Raw genomic sequence first — 15,404 nt, 5'->3', positions numbered from 1 at the left:
TTTCTTCTAAGTCTTTATCCCAGCTAATGTGCTTCCCTCTTGTGCAGATGCTGAGGACAGGCAGCATCCTTTTGAAACACTCTCTTACTTTTGGCATTGCAGTCATCATTTTGGAGTGGCTTATTACATGTTGCTGGCGGTAGACTTCTCTCTGGTCTGGAGCTGGTCTGTGGGTTTCTTGTTGTGACTGCTGGCAGTACACTACTCTCTGATCTGGAGCTGGACTGAGGGTTTTTTCTTGTCACCATTGTGAAGGCTGATGGATGAGCATCTACTGTCATAAAAGTGGAAGACTTGTGAGAAATCTTTTTCTTTATCAGCAAAAGATTGAGGATTATATTTGAATGTGGTGTCAGTGTCTATGTGGCCAATGTTAGGGTAGAAAAAACCTAAATGTATCTCCTGATAATTTCCTAGTTACATTCACCTCATTCCTAATTTAGGATTGAACAGATCACCATTTGGTACTCTACAGAAACTGTATAAATCAACCACATACATTCATACATATATCCTGCACATAAATAAACACCAGTTAATAGCTATTTAATACTTACACTAATATCCCTACATCTGCATATATCTTATTTTTCTAAAGTAGGAATTATTGCATCTTTAACACTGACTGATTTCTATTACATATGATTGCCATATATATATATTCAACATTTACTGTAAAATACCAGGTAATTAGCTTAACATAAAAATATTTAACAGGACTGTAACAATGATGTTTTAAAAGGATACCCCTCTTCAAATTGAATAAGCAAGAAATAACTACCAATTTTAAAACTATGTTGTTTCATTATTTTATCTTAGGATCTAAAAAGTCTAAAGATAAAATAATAATCTGCAAATCAACGGCTAGATTTGGAGTTTTGTCGGTAACGACCCGAAAAACTAACGCCCGCGTTTTACTGGCCGCACCATAAAAATAACTCTGGTATCGAGAGTCCACATAAAGGCTGCGTTAGGCTCCAAAAAAGGAGCGTAGAGCATTTTTAACGCAGCTTCAACTCTCAATACCAGAGTTGCTTACGGACGCGGCCAGCCTCAAAAACGTGCTCGTGCACGATTCTCCCATAGGAAACAATGGGGCTGCAAAAAAGCCGCGTTCAGCTCCTAACGCAGCCCCATTGTTTGCTATGCGGTAACCCTTCCGACGTCTGCACTTAACACTCTAACATGTACCCCGAGTCTAAACACCCCTAACCTTACACTTATTAACCCCTAATCTGCCGCCCCCGCTATCGCTGACCCCTGCATATTATTATTAACCCCTAATCTTCCGCTCCGTAAACCGCCGCTACTTACATTATCCCTATGTACCCCTAATCTGGTTCCCTAACATCGCCGACCCCTATATTATATTTATTAACCCCTAATCTGCCCCCCTCAACGTCGCCTCCACCTGCCTACACTTATTAACCCCTAATCTGCCGAGCGGACCTGAGCGCTACTATAATAAAGTTATTAACCCCTAATCCGCCTCACTAACCCTATAATAAATAGTATTAACCCCTAATCTGCCCTCCCTAACATCGCCGACACCTAACTTCAATTATTAACCCCTAATCTTCCGCTTCCTAAACCGCCGCTACTTACATTATCCTTATGTACCCCTAATCTGCTGCCCCTAACACCACCGACCCCTATATTATATTTATTAACCCCTAATCTGCCCCCCACAACGTCGCCTCCACCTGCCTACACTTATTAACCCCTAATCTGCCGACCGGACCGCACCGCTATTATAATAAAGTTATTAACCCCTAATCCGCCTCACTAACCCTATCATAAATAGTATTAACCCCTAATCTGCCCTCCCTAACATCGCCGACACCTAACTTCAAACATTAACCCCTAATCTGCCGACCGAATCTCGCCGCTATTCTAATAAATGTATTAACCCCTAAAGCTAAGTCTAACCCTAATACTAACACCCCCCTAAGTTAAATATAATTGAAATCTAACTAAATTAATTAACTCTTATTAAATAAATTATTCCTATTTAAAGCTAAATACTTACCTGTAAAATAAATCCTAATATAGCTACAATATAAAGTATAATTATATTATAGCTATTTTAGGATTTATATTTATTTTACAGGTAACTTTGTATTTATTTTAACCAGGTACAATAGCTATTAAATAGTTAAGAACTATTTAATAGCTAAAATAGTTAAAATAATTACAAATTTACCTGTAAAAGAAATCCTAACCTAAGTTACAAATAAACCTAACACTAGACTATCAATAAATTAATTAAATAAACTACCTACAATTACCTACAATTAACCTAACACTACACTATCAATAAATTAATTAAATACAATTGCTACAAATAAATACAATTAAATAAACTAGCTAAAGTACAAAAAATAAAAAAGAACTAAGTTACAAAAAATAAAAAAATATTTACAAACATAAGAAAAATATTACAACAATTTTAAACTAATTACACCTACTCTAAGCCCCCTAATAAAATAACAAAGCCCCCCAAAATAAAAAAATGCCCTACCCTATTCTAAATTACTAAAGTTCAAAGCTCTTTTACCTTACCAGCCCTGAACAGGGCCCTTTGCGGGGCATGCCCCAAGAAGTTCAGCTCTTTTGCCTGTAAAAAAAAACATACAATACCCAAGCCCCCCAACATTACAACCCACCACCCACATACCCCTAATCTAACCCAAACCCCCCTTAAATAAACCTAACACTAAGCCCCTGAAGATCATCCTACCTTGTCTTCACCATACCAGGTTCACCGATCGGTCCAGAAGAGCTCCTCCGATGTCCTGATCCAAGCCCAAGCGGGGGGCTGAAGAGGTCCATGATCCGGCTGAAGTCTTCATCCAAGCGGGGCAGAAGAGTTCTTCCATCCGATTGAAGTCTTCATCCAAGCGGCATCCATCCGGAGCGAAGCGGCAGCATCCTGAAGACCTCCACCGCGGAACATCCATCCTGGCCGACGACTGAACGACGAATGACGGTTCCTTTAAATGACGTCATCCAAGATGGCGTCCCTCGAATTCCGATTGGCTGATAGGATTCTATCAGCCAATCGGAATTAAGGTAGGAATATTCTGATTGGCTGATGGAATCAGCCAATCAGAATCAAGTTCAATCCGATTGGCTGATCCAATCAGCCAATCAGATTGAGCTTGCATTGTATTGGCTGTTCCGATCAGCTTGGGCTTGGATCAGGACATCGGAGGAGCTCTTCTGGACCGATCGGTGAACCTGGTATGGTGAAGACAAGGTAGGATGATCTTCAGGGGCTTAGTGTTAGGTTTATTTAAGGGGGGTTTGGGTTAGATTAGGGGTATGTGGGTGGTGGGTTGTAATGTTGGGGGGGGGTATTGTATGTTTTTTTTTTACAGGCAAAAGAGCTGAACTTCTTGGGGCATGCCCCGCAAAGGGCCCTGTTCAGGGCTGGTAAGGTAAAAGAGCTTTTAACTTTAGTAATTTAGAATAGGGTAGGGCATTTTTTATTTTGGGGGGCTTTGTTTTTTTATTAGGGGGCTTAGAGTAGGTGTAATTAGTTTAAAATTGTTGTAATATTTTTCTTATGTTTGTAGATATTTTTTTATTTTTTGTAACTTAGTTCTTTTTTATTTTTTGTACTTTAGCAAGTTTATTTAATTGTATTTATTTGTAGGAATTGTATTTAATTAATTTATTGATAGTGTAGTGTTAGGTTAATTGTAGGTAATTGTAGGTAGTTTATTTAATTAATATATTGATAGTATAGTGTTAGTTTTAATTGTAACTTAGGTTAGGATTTCTTTTACAGGTAAATTTGTAATTATTTTAACTATTTTAGCTATTAAATAGTTCTTAACTATTTAATAGCTATTGTACCTGGTTAAAATAAATACAAAGTTACCTGTAAAATAAATATAAATCCTAAAATAGATATAATATAAATATAATTTATATTGTAGCTATATTAGGATTTATTTTACAGGTAAGTATTTAGCTTTAAATATGAATAATTTATTTAATAAGAGTTAATTTATTTTGTTAGATTTAAATTATATTTAACTTAGGGGGTGTTAGTGTTAGACTTAGCTTTAGGGGTTAATACATTTATTAGAATAGCGGTGAGCTCCGGTCGGCAGATTAGGGGTTAATAATTGAAGTTAGGTGTCGGCGATGTTAGGGAGGGCAGATTAGGGGTTAATACTATTTATTATAGGGTTAGTGAGGCGGATTAGGGGTTAATAACTTTATTATAGTAGCGCTCAGGTCCGCTCGGCAGATTAGGGGTTAATAAGTGTAGGCAGGTGGAGGCGACGTTGTGGGGGGCAGATTAGGGGTTAATAAATATAATATAGGGGTCGGCGGTGTTAGGGGCAGCAGATTAGGGGTACATAGGGATAATGTAGCTGGCGGCGGCGTGCGGACAGCAGATTAGGGGTTAATAAGTGTAGGTAGCTGGCGGCGACGTTGTGGGGGGCAGATTAGGGGTTAATAAATATAATATAGGGGTCGGCGGTGTTAGGGGCAGCAGATTAGGGGTACATAAGTATAACGTAGGTGGCGGTCGGCAGATTAGGGGTTAAAAAAATGTAATCGAGTGGCGGCGATGTGGGGGGACCTCGGTTTAGGGGTACATAGGTAGTTTATGGGTGTTAGTGTACTTTAGAGTACAGTAGTTAAGAGCTTTATGAACCGGCGTTAGCCCAGAAAGCTCTTAACTACTGACTTTTTTCCTGCGGCCGGAGTTTTGTCGTTAGATGTCTAACGCTCACTTCAGACACGACTCTAAATACCGGAGTTAGGAAGATCCCATTGAAAAGATAGGATACGCAATTGACGTAAGGGGATCTGCGGTATGGAAAAGTCACGGCTGAAAAGTGAGCGTTAGACCCTATTTTGAGTGACTCTAAATACCGGCGGTAGCCTAAAACCAGCGTTAGGAGCCTCTAACGCTGGTTTTCACGGCTACCGCCAAACTCCAAATCTAGGTCTTAGACTATTAAACGGTGGGGTATATCATTCTGCTTAGTTTACCTGAGTCCTGTTAGTACCTATTGTGGTTTTACATGGAATAGTATGATGAACAATACAAACCTACAAGGGTATACTATGGTATCATATACATTTTGTAAAAATATACATTTACATATAGGAACATTAGTTTAATAATCATAAATATGTGAGTGTTTTCAGTAAATGCTGGAACAAGGATTAATTGACTAAAGGTACTTGTTAGTAACCTTTATATGGTTATGTTCTATTACAAACTAAATTATAACAATCAGCTTTAGTTCTGTTATTTTAAGATGGAGATTCTCTAGATGCAATTGTGCCTCTGGTATCGGATGTCAGTCATGGCTCTGCTTTCAGCTTTTGGTATCAGTCATTCCTTTTCGTAATACCTGTTAAACAAAAAATATAAAATCCAAATCTACATATAATATATACATTTAAACTAACTTGGGCTTTGGTCTGTCCTGAATCTGTTTTACAAAATAAAATGGTGTTTGAATGGCCTGTTTTACAGTGCTCAATTCAGGTACAGACTATTTTGTTCTTAACATTTTGTTAGCAAATAAGAGTTCCCAAATGGGAACACCTCTCCCCCCCTTGGGCACGATTGTTGCTTAAAACAATTTTCTTTAAAGAAATGGGGATAGCTAAATATTTTTGGGACCAAATGGTATATTACCATCAAGAATGAAACAAATATCAATGCACTCACCGTAGTTGAAGGCATACTTCCTATTTCCTTTATGTCCATAGATGAGTGTTTGCGGTGCCTCTGCTCCTGTTTCATTCCATTTCCTGATTGTTTTTCCTGTGGAGCCTCAAACACACCTTCTACGGCAGACAGTTTAGTCAAAATAATCTTGTATTCTGCATTTAATTCTGGGTGACCGTGTGATACATCCTAGCTCCAAGTGTAATTTTGTTTATCCAAAGAATGTAGAAATACCCCTTCACAGTGTGGATAGTGTGAACACAGCATCAGTGTAAAACCATTAACTGTGTCCATTATGTTTACCCATTTGTTGCTCTGTAAATCATTTTTTTAAAGCATTTAGCTCTAGGGGATTTGACATTTCTATGCCTTTTCCTGGTGGATCATTTGCATTTTTGAAATTTGCAGAATTTTTGGTTGGGAATTTGGCTCCCAAAACAGTGGCTGTTTTTGAGATGTTAGCACTAGGAATATTTATAGATTCCACTAAATTACCCACAACCATGAGTGTTTTAGGGGATTGTGTGTCAAAGGTTTGAAAATAAGTCAGGCATACTGTTAGTTGTCTCACACTTATATTTTCTGACCACCAGTAGAAGGACACACAGATATTACAACCGCAGGGAATGTGTTTTTGTTATTAAACTCTCCATTGCCACTATATACTGTATCCATAATAATGGAACAGTCCCCTGTGAGTTTGATCTTAGCTTTACTTGTGGCAAGAGGTAAATCATAGCTGAATTGGCTAGATGAAATGCATTTCCCACCACTCCTTACTGTATCATTATTGACAGTTAAACATGCAAATGTGAAGGTGGAGGAATCATTATTTTTAGTACAAATAACTGAAGTGCTTTGCTGCAGCACATTAAAGCACTTGGAATTTTCAGCAGAATTCCCCAATTTAATATTTTCCAATTCATTTTGGACCACAGAATATGCATTACATATGTGATCCTTTTCTTTTTCTGTTTCAAATAATTTTTCTTTGCAAATCTCTAATTCTTTTTCTACATTTAGGAAGTTTTTATCACTCTCCTGTTTTGATTTATTAATTTCACAATTGATGAATATTAGAGATTGCACTTGAGTTTCTAATTTGTAAATCTCTTTTTCTTTTTTGTTTATATTTTTGGAACTTTGCAGTTCATTTTTCAATGTTTCTATTTTGTCATTCATTGCCAAGCATGCTGCAAAGATACTTGCAACTGCTTTTCCTTTTGTCTTTTTGGACTTTTGTGAGATATTAATCTCTTTTTCAAATAAATCCTGGACATATTTCCAGGGATTCTCTTTTTCATAAACATCACAAGCATAATCATTACTTTTATGGCTTGTGATGTATGTAGCTACAAAGTTTTCCAAAGCACATAATGTAGCCATCTTGAGAAAAAAAAACTTAACACAAAATTAACTGATTCCCTTTTTCTTTATGTTTGTATATCCTCCCCAGTAAGTTGGCCGGCACTTACAGGTTCTTCTAATATACTTATATACTTTAAAATATTATTTGGGAAATTTTACTTTTCAGTGTATATCCTCTCCCTAATGTAGTAAGGGTTACTCTAATCATACACTTTTCAAACAAAGAACTATATCGTGATTTTGTTAGCGTGGGGTAGGTTTTAAATCCTTTCCATCACCTAATATCCTATCCCTGTTAGGTTTTCTTCCTTGCCAGAGTTACGTGTTGTTAAAAATTATACTGCATTTCTCACAGACAAAATTATTTATTAGAACAGCAAATCACACAATATACAACATATGGGAAACACCATAGCTATAAATTGTGGTCAATGAATCATTATTTCTTTTGGATTTAACTTAAAGTGATAATTCTTCTTATCTAGTTACCTTTATATATAGATTTAGATAACTACATACATATATTAATGCAATATTAATTGTTATATTTTAAGGTGGCAATTTAGCTACGTCCACAAGTTTTTAACTATTTATTTACATCGCTTCCTGTGGCTCATTGAAAAAAATAACAATTCAATACTAATTAATCCAGAAGTATATACTTACAGTACATGACCATGCATTATATAACTATATAAATTCTGGCTTATTGTTTTAATTAGAGGAGCCACATTACAAAATGTCTATAGAATGGGACTAGATATTCTTATATCAAATAAACATGTGTAGTTTACAAGTATAATGACTAGAATTTGATTCCGCACAAATGTGTGACTATTGCATAAACATATATAAATGTATATTTAAACCCAAATAAATACTGTATTAAAATAAATATTATATCCAAATTTAATCTATGAGGATTCTTTGAATAGAAGTAATCGTTCCAAAAAGATATAACTTACTATTAGAACAATAAGCAGAATGTGCTATGATTCTGTTACTAGTGATGACTGAAACAGCCTAACACATCTAAAAGCCTCATCATATGTATAAAACATACATGCCGGATCTTATACCTTAATGGAGATGACAAGTTCTATTACCTGAGACAGGTTCAGGCATTTAGTAGGTGTGTCATGGGCAGGGTACGTTTTGCAGGGGTTGTGCCATAGGCAGGGGGAGGCATGCAGTGGGTGTATCATGAACAGGGTCAGGCAAGTAGTGGGTGTGTCATAGGCAGGGTCATGCATACAGTGGGTGGGGGTTTCATGGGCAAGATCAGGCATGCAGTGGGTGTATCATAAACAGGGTCAATTATGAAATGCATGTGTTCTGGGCAGGGTCAGTTATGCAGTGAATATGTCATGGGCAGGGTCAGGCATACAGTGGGTGTTTCATAAACAGGGTGTTTCATGGGCAGGGTTCGGCAATTAGTAGGTGTGTCATGGGCAGGGTCAGTTTTGCAGTAGTTGTGTCATGGGCAGGGTCAGGCATGTAGTGGGTGTGTCATGGATAGGGTCAGACATGCAGTGGGTGGATTATGGACAGGGTTAGGCATTTAGTAGGTGTGTCATGGGCAGGGTCAGTTTTGCAGTTGGTGTGCCATGGGCAGAGGCAGGTATGCAGTGGGTGTGTCATGGGAAGGGTCAGGTATGCAGTAGGTATATCATGAACAGGGTCAGTTGTGCAGTGGGGTCAGGCATGCAGTGGGTATGTCAAGGGCAGGGTCAGGCATGCAGTGGGTGTGTCATGGGCAGGGTCAGACATGTAGTGGGTGTGTCATGGACAGGGTCAGGCATGCAGTGGGTGTGGTCAGGCAGAGGCGGTGTGGCCCATGGGCAGATCTGTGGTATACCTATGGACTTATCTGGAAACCAATGACATTTGCCCTGAAGAGAAGCAGGGGGAGACAGCGAGGGTAGAGCTCACAACCTATGACAGTCACACAATATATGGAATGGTAGGGAGCTCTGCAATCATAAGGACAGTTTCTATATGTAATTGGTAGTCTGGTACACCAAGAAAGGGTTAAGATGATAGGGAATATGGTGATTGCGGTTATTTATATTATATTGTAGTTTCTACCTGGTTTGTTTTAGAGGCAGAGGGCAGGAACATTGTTGTCAGAGTGAGAAACAAGAATAAATGAAATCTGTGTCATTGTATTCTAAGTAATATGAATTTGCAAACACTACAGGAAATGGAATTAAATAGAATCAGGAGAAAAATTAACAAGGGAAAGATTTTAATGCAAAAGAGTGAAAGAAGAATACACTAGTTATGTTTATGTGTTGGACAGAACCAAATAAATTCACATTTTAGATAAACTTATGTTAAATACAAACTCATGTCACTAATATTGATCTTAATGGACAAATGTTTTTTCTTTATATTTGTCATATATAAACACAGTTAAATTGTTAATGGCCTTTTATTAAAGGGACAGGAAACCCAAACATTTTCTTTCATGATTAAAATAGAGAATACAATTTTAAACAACATTTCAATTTACAGTACTTCTATTGTCTAATTTGCTTCATTCTTTAGATATCCTTTGCTGAAGAAATAGCAATGCACATCGGTGAGCCAATAACATGAGGCATCTATGTGAAGCCACCAATCAGCAGCAACTGATCCTATTTAGATATGCTTTTCAATAAAGGATATCAAGAGAATGAAGTAAATTAGATAATTGACGTAAATTTGAAAGTTGTTAAAAAATTGCATGTTATTTTCTATATCATTAAAGAATAAATGTGGGTGTCATGTCCCTTTAACTGTCTCTCAGGCAGCCATTTAAAGTTTTTTAATATATATATATCAAAATATGATGTCACTGATGTAAAGACATGTAAGAACACTCATGCCATTCTAATCATTTTTTATATATGTTACCATATTTTGTACAATTTTAAATAATTCTAATAAAGAAGGTCTATACTCCTAAGATTGTTTGCACCTCCTCAAAGCTAGTGTAAACCTTTACTACAAACCAAAACCCATAAAAAAAAGATAGATGCTGTTCAGCTAAAAGAAAATAATCTTTAAGCCCAATTTTTAAGGCTACCGGGCTTATGAAAATGCATTTGAAGAAGAATAAAATATTTGGACAAAAAAAAACAATTTCTTTTGACAGCATTTGCAGTCAAGAACAGCATTCTTCCTCCTATATGCTCTTTTACCCTTAGGTATGATATTTACTTGTCTAATCTGCAGAATGGAATAAAAAGGTTATTCTTTTGTATTCATCTTTGTGTTGTTTTCTATGACTATCAATAGTAAAAGAGGATATTTATAGTGATTACATGGATCTTCAATCATCTTTGTGAGGACCTAGCATTTGTTTAGTACTACTACAAAGATTTAACACTCAAAATAGAACTGAGTGCATTTCAGTTTTGAATAGGAACATTTTTGAAAAACACATATATTAGCAAAATAATTCTTATAATAAAAGAGTTGTTACTGTTTCCGTGATCTCATTTAACCTGCTCAGAGAGCTAGCGGTAGCTTGTATTGTATGGCAATCACTCAGAATGTATTTTTGCTGATGCAATACATACATTTTAGTCAATGCATTTTTGCTAATACATTTATATAGTTTTATGCATATATACAGTGCAAATATATATATATATATATATATATATATTTATATTTATAGATACACTGTAGATAGATACATGCATTCATATATACACACACACAAATACACACACACATATATATATATATATATATATTATATTATATTAAACTAAAGTTTCTTCGGATAATGCACAGCAATTAATTAATCTTTTTTCATGTCAGGTGATGTGTGTAAGAAATAAAATGTCAGGTGCTTGTTCATTAGTAAAATTTGCTTTTATCATACAAAATTTATATTCTATATATTTTTTGTTGGAGCATAATGCATATACTTTTTTCCATTTCATAAAGGTAAAAGTGTGTACCGAAATGTCATCGGACATTTTACTCTTTATTGAATAAATGCTATGTTTTATACAAGTCAGTGAGTTCAATCTGCTTTGAAGGTTTTATTCTTTTTTTTTGATACATGCACCCTGTGAGTGGCTCTGGGCAAGGAAGGCGTTGTGCATACCTAAATTTGTGTGTGTGTATGTGTGTGTGTGTGTGTGTGTATATATATATACACATACACACACATTTTTATATATATATATATATATATATATATTCACCAGCAAAGAAGGCACTCTCCGTTTTTCATAATACCATTTATTTCATACGGTAAACGTTTTCGGGGTCTCCCCCTGTCCTCAGACCACTTACAGTACAACACACAAACCCCTCCATTTATAGCACCTTACATCCACCATGAGAATTAACGCTGGAACCCCCAGCGTCTGTGTAGCGCAACTGCGCATGCGCGCCCGGAGACTAAGGAGAGCCGACAGGGACAAAACTAAAAAAGTGCAAGAGTAAAAACATATAATGTAATAGATAGATAGGCGATGCGCACAACCACATTGATATAACGTCCAATCATATAGGTATGCATTTATGACATGATAGAGACATAGAGTAAGACAATATTGTGGGTAATAAATAGTGAAGGATATTAAAATTGTAAATCCATTCAACCTATAAGCGGTATTAAAGTCATGTAGCGTTACTGCCAGCATTACAATATCTAATACATAATCACGCTGACTTACATACTATTAATAACATAATGATGCAGAGAAGGTCATACATTTAGTAACCACAATATGCCCATTACCAGCTTAATAAAGTGTATACTAAACCTCATTAGAGCCCTCATTAATCTCTATGTGGCAAACTAATGGACCATTATTGCCTAGGGTACATATATCGTGGTTATTAAAGGGACATAACAACGAGCTACGCCCTACCACTGCGGCTATCACTATGTCAACTTACTACCTGCAATCCTAAAGAGATTAGTCATAAACATAGTTAAGCACATTATCAAATTCAGATAAACTTTTACACTCTAAATACCAATCTCCAACCCAACTGGTAATGGGTATCATACTCATAATGAACCCACAAGAGACTCAGATATAAACTTATAGGGTGTAGCGAGGTTGAGTACATAGTAAAGACAGGGCTCAAATGACAGCTACAGGAAAAAATTGATAATCCAAGTGTACATTTAGTCCCTTAGGATACATAGTATCCAAATTAAAAATCCATTGGGACTCCCTCTGTAGCAGACGTTTGGCTTCCAGGATGTGGTATAATAACCACGATATATGTACCCTAGGCAATAATGGTCCATTAGTTTGCCACATAGAGATTAATGAGGGCTCTAATGAGGTTTAGTATACACTTTATTAAGCTGGTAATGGGCATATTGTGGTTACTAAATGTATGACCTTCTCTGCATCATTATGTTATTAATAGTATGTAAGTCAGGGTGATTATGTATTAGATATTGTAATGCTGGCAGTAACGCTACATGACTTTAATACCGCTTATAGGTTGAATGGATTTACAATTTTAATATCCTTCACTGTTTATTACCCACGATATTGTCTTACTCTATCATGTCATAAATGCATACCTATATGATTGGACATTATATCAATGTGGTTGTACGCATCGCCTATCTATCTATAACATTGTATGTTTTTACTCTTGCACTTTTTTAGTTTTGTCCCTGTCGGCTCTCCTTAGTCTCTGGGCGCGCATGCGCAGTTGCGCTACACGGACGCTGGGGGTTCCAACGTTAATTCTCACGGTGGAGGTAAGGTGCTATAAATGGAGGGGTTTGTGTGTTGTACTGTAAGTGGTCTGAGGATGGGGGAGACCCCAAAAACGTTTACCGTATGAAATAAATGGTATTGTGAAAAACAGAGAGTGCCTTCTTTGCTGGTGAAAATATTATTTTGATTGGGAGTGCACCCCGGAGATTGTCTTGCATATTGAGTGTTGGTTCCCTATTTTACATTTGTATGTATATATATATATATATATATATATATATATATATATATATATATATATATATATATATATATATATATATATATATATAAAAAAAATATATATATATATATCCTAAGCATAACGGGTAATGTAGGAACTGTTTATATGAACTATCAAGTATTTGCAGTTATTAAAAAAAAAATATATGGATTCTATGTATGTTTAATATGCCTTTAAAGCACAAATGATTTCCTATTAACAATACAACAAAGACTAAAGACTGCTTTATATAAACCCTTAGCTTTACAATATGAAAATAATTTGCAGTGAGGAATATCTCTTAGTTTTCTTTGTTATCCAACACTTTCTAAACATTGACTTTAGATAATAATAATAATAATAATAATAATAATAATAATAATAAAAACATTAATATATGTATATATATATATATGTATTTTTTTTTTCATTTAGATAATTTTAATATATATTTTGTTTTTTGTTTTTTCAGGTCATGGGACAAAAGGAGTTTTTGAACTTCTCTCAGGATGGCGCAGAACACGAGAAACTTTGCCCTTTAAGGATAGAGTGGCAGATGCATATTCAGATGTTATGGTCTCTTATACAATGACTAGCTCTCTTTATATCATCACATTTGGTATGGGCGCAAGCCCTTTTACAAATATTGAATCTGTCAGGATTTTCTGCCAGAACATGTGTATCACAATAATCCTAAACTATTTTTATGTCTTCTCCTTCTATGGTTCTTGTCTTGTGTTTGCTGGTCAGCTAGAACAGAATCGATACCATAGTATATTTTGTTGCAAAATTCCCTCAGAGGAATATTTGGACAGGCAACCAATATGGTTTCAGACCATGATGAGTGATGGACATCAGCATTCCACTCATCATGAGCCAGATCCTTATGAAAATCATTTTATTCAACATTTTCTGAGAGAACATTACAACGAATGGATTACGAACACATATGTGAAACCATTTGTGGTTATATTGTATCTGATCTATGCATCATTTTCATTTATGGGTTGTCTACAAATTAGTGGTGGATCGAACATTCTCAACCTATTGGCTAGTGATTCCCCTAGCGTTTCTTATGCACTTATCCAACAAAAGTATTTTAGCAACTACAGTCCCGTCATAGGGTTTTATATTTATGAACCTCTGGAATATTGGAATTCAACTGTGCAAGAAGACTTGAAAACCATAAGCTATGGCTTCAACACAGAATCTTGGATTGAACAGTATTACCATTACTTGAAGGCCAGTAATATTTCTGCATCCAATAAGACTGATTTTATAAATGTCCTTCAAAATGTTTTTTTGCGACGGACAGAATTTCAGCACTTCAAAAATGATATTATCATTTCAAAATCAAGTGATGAGTTAAATATCATTGCTTCCCGAATGTATCTTGTTGCAAGGACTAGTGAAAATACTCAGAGAGAGGTGGTTGAGTTGCTAGAGAAGTTGAGACCTCTTTCTCTGATACAAAGCATTAAATTTATAGTATTCAATCCCACCTTTGTTTTTATGGACCACTATGGCTTAGCAGTGACTATGCCAGTCCTGATTTCTGGATTCAGTGTTTTGCTAGTGTTGATATTAACATTTTTCTTGGTCATCCATCCATTGGGAAATTTCTGGCTAATCATCACAGTCATTTCTATAGAGTTGGGGGTCTTGGGCTTAATGACATTATGGAATGTTGACATGGATTGTGTGTCTATTATGTGCCTTATCTACACTTTGAATTTTGCCATAGATCACTGTTCTCCTCTGCTTTATACTTTTGTATTAGCAACTGAGCACACCAGAACTCTATGCATACAAGATTCACTCAAGGAGCATGGCACCGCAATTATACAGAATGTTGTATGTTTTGTTATTGGATTGGTGCCCCTTCTTTTCGTGCCTTCAAACTTGACCTCCACACTGTTTAAATGCTTGCTGCTGACTGGTAGTTGCACGATACTGCACTGTTTTGTCATTTTGCCTGTTTTCTTAACATTTTTTCCACCATCAAAAAAGAGACACAAGAAGAAAAGAAGAGCAAAACGGAAGGAGAGAGAAGAGATTGAATGCATTGAAATTCAGGAAAATCCAGATCATGTGACTGCAGTTTGACAAAATTGGATATACTTTTTAATGGTTGTAATTCTGAAGGCAGTATAGAAAAAAATCAACTGGTTGTGCTGGCCAAAGTTGCTAGTTAGATGAAGAAGGGGTATTTTTGAAACATCAAGGTGCAAGTTTTTCTACATTTTATATAAAAAAAAAAAGAAATGATCAAATCAATTTTTTATGACCTCATTTTCATAATGAATACTTTTTCGGTTGGAATGTAGATGAAGCCAGTACGTTCTCTAAAATGTGTAATACCATTGGCTGC

The 15,404-nt window shown here is 35.9% G+C and overlaps 1 protein-coding gene across 2 annotated transcripts in view; it reads left to right on the top strand.

Annotated features, from left to right (window-relative positions):
- PTCHD4 (patched domain containing 4) overlaps window positions 1-15,139 on the top strand; it is a 398,391-nt gene extending 383,252 nt beyond the window's left edge. For both annotated transcript variants that reach the window (XM_053708932.1, XM_053708931.1), the window contains exon 3: window positions 13,506-15,139. In XM_053708932.1, the coding sequence (XP_053564907.1) occupies window positions 13,506-15,139 (1,634 nt within the window). The remainder of the gene's footprint in view (window positions 1-13,505) is intronic.
- The last annotated feature ends 265 nt before the right edge of the window (window positions 15,140-15,404 follow it).

The sequence above is a fragment of the Bombina bombina genome, chromosome 4 (genome assembly GCF_027579735.1).
Source record: "Bombina bombina isolate aBomBom1 chromosome 4, aBomBom1.pri, whole genome shotgun sequence".
NCBI lineage: Eukaryota > Metazoa > Chordata > Amphibia > Anura > Bombinatoridae > Bombina > Bombina bombina.
The sequence above is the reverse complement of the archived record's forward strand: the minus strand, read 5'-3'. Positions and strand labels throughout refer to the sequence as shown.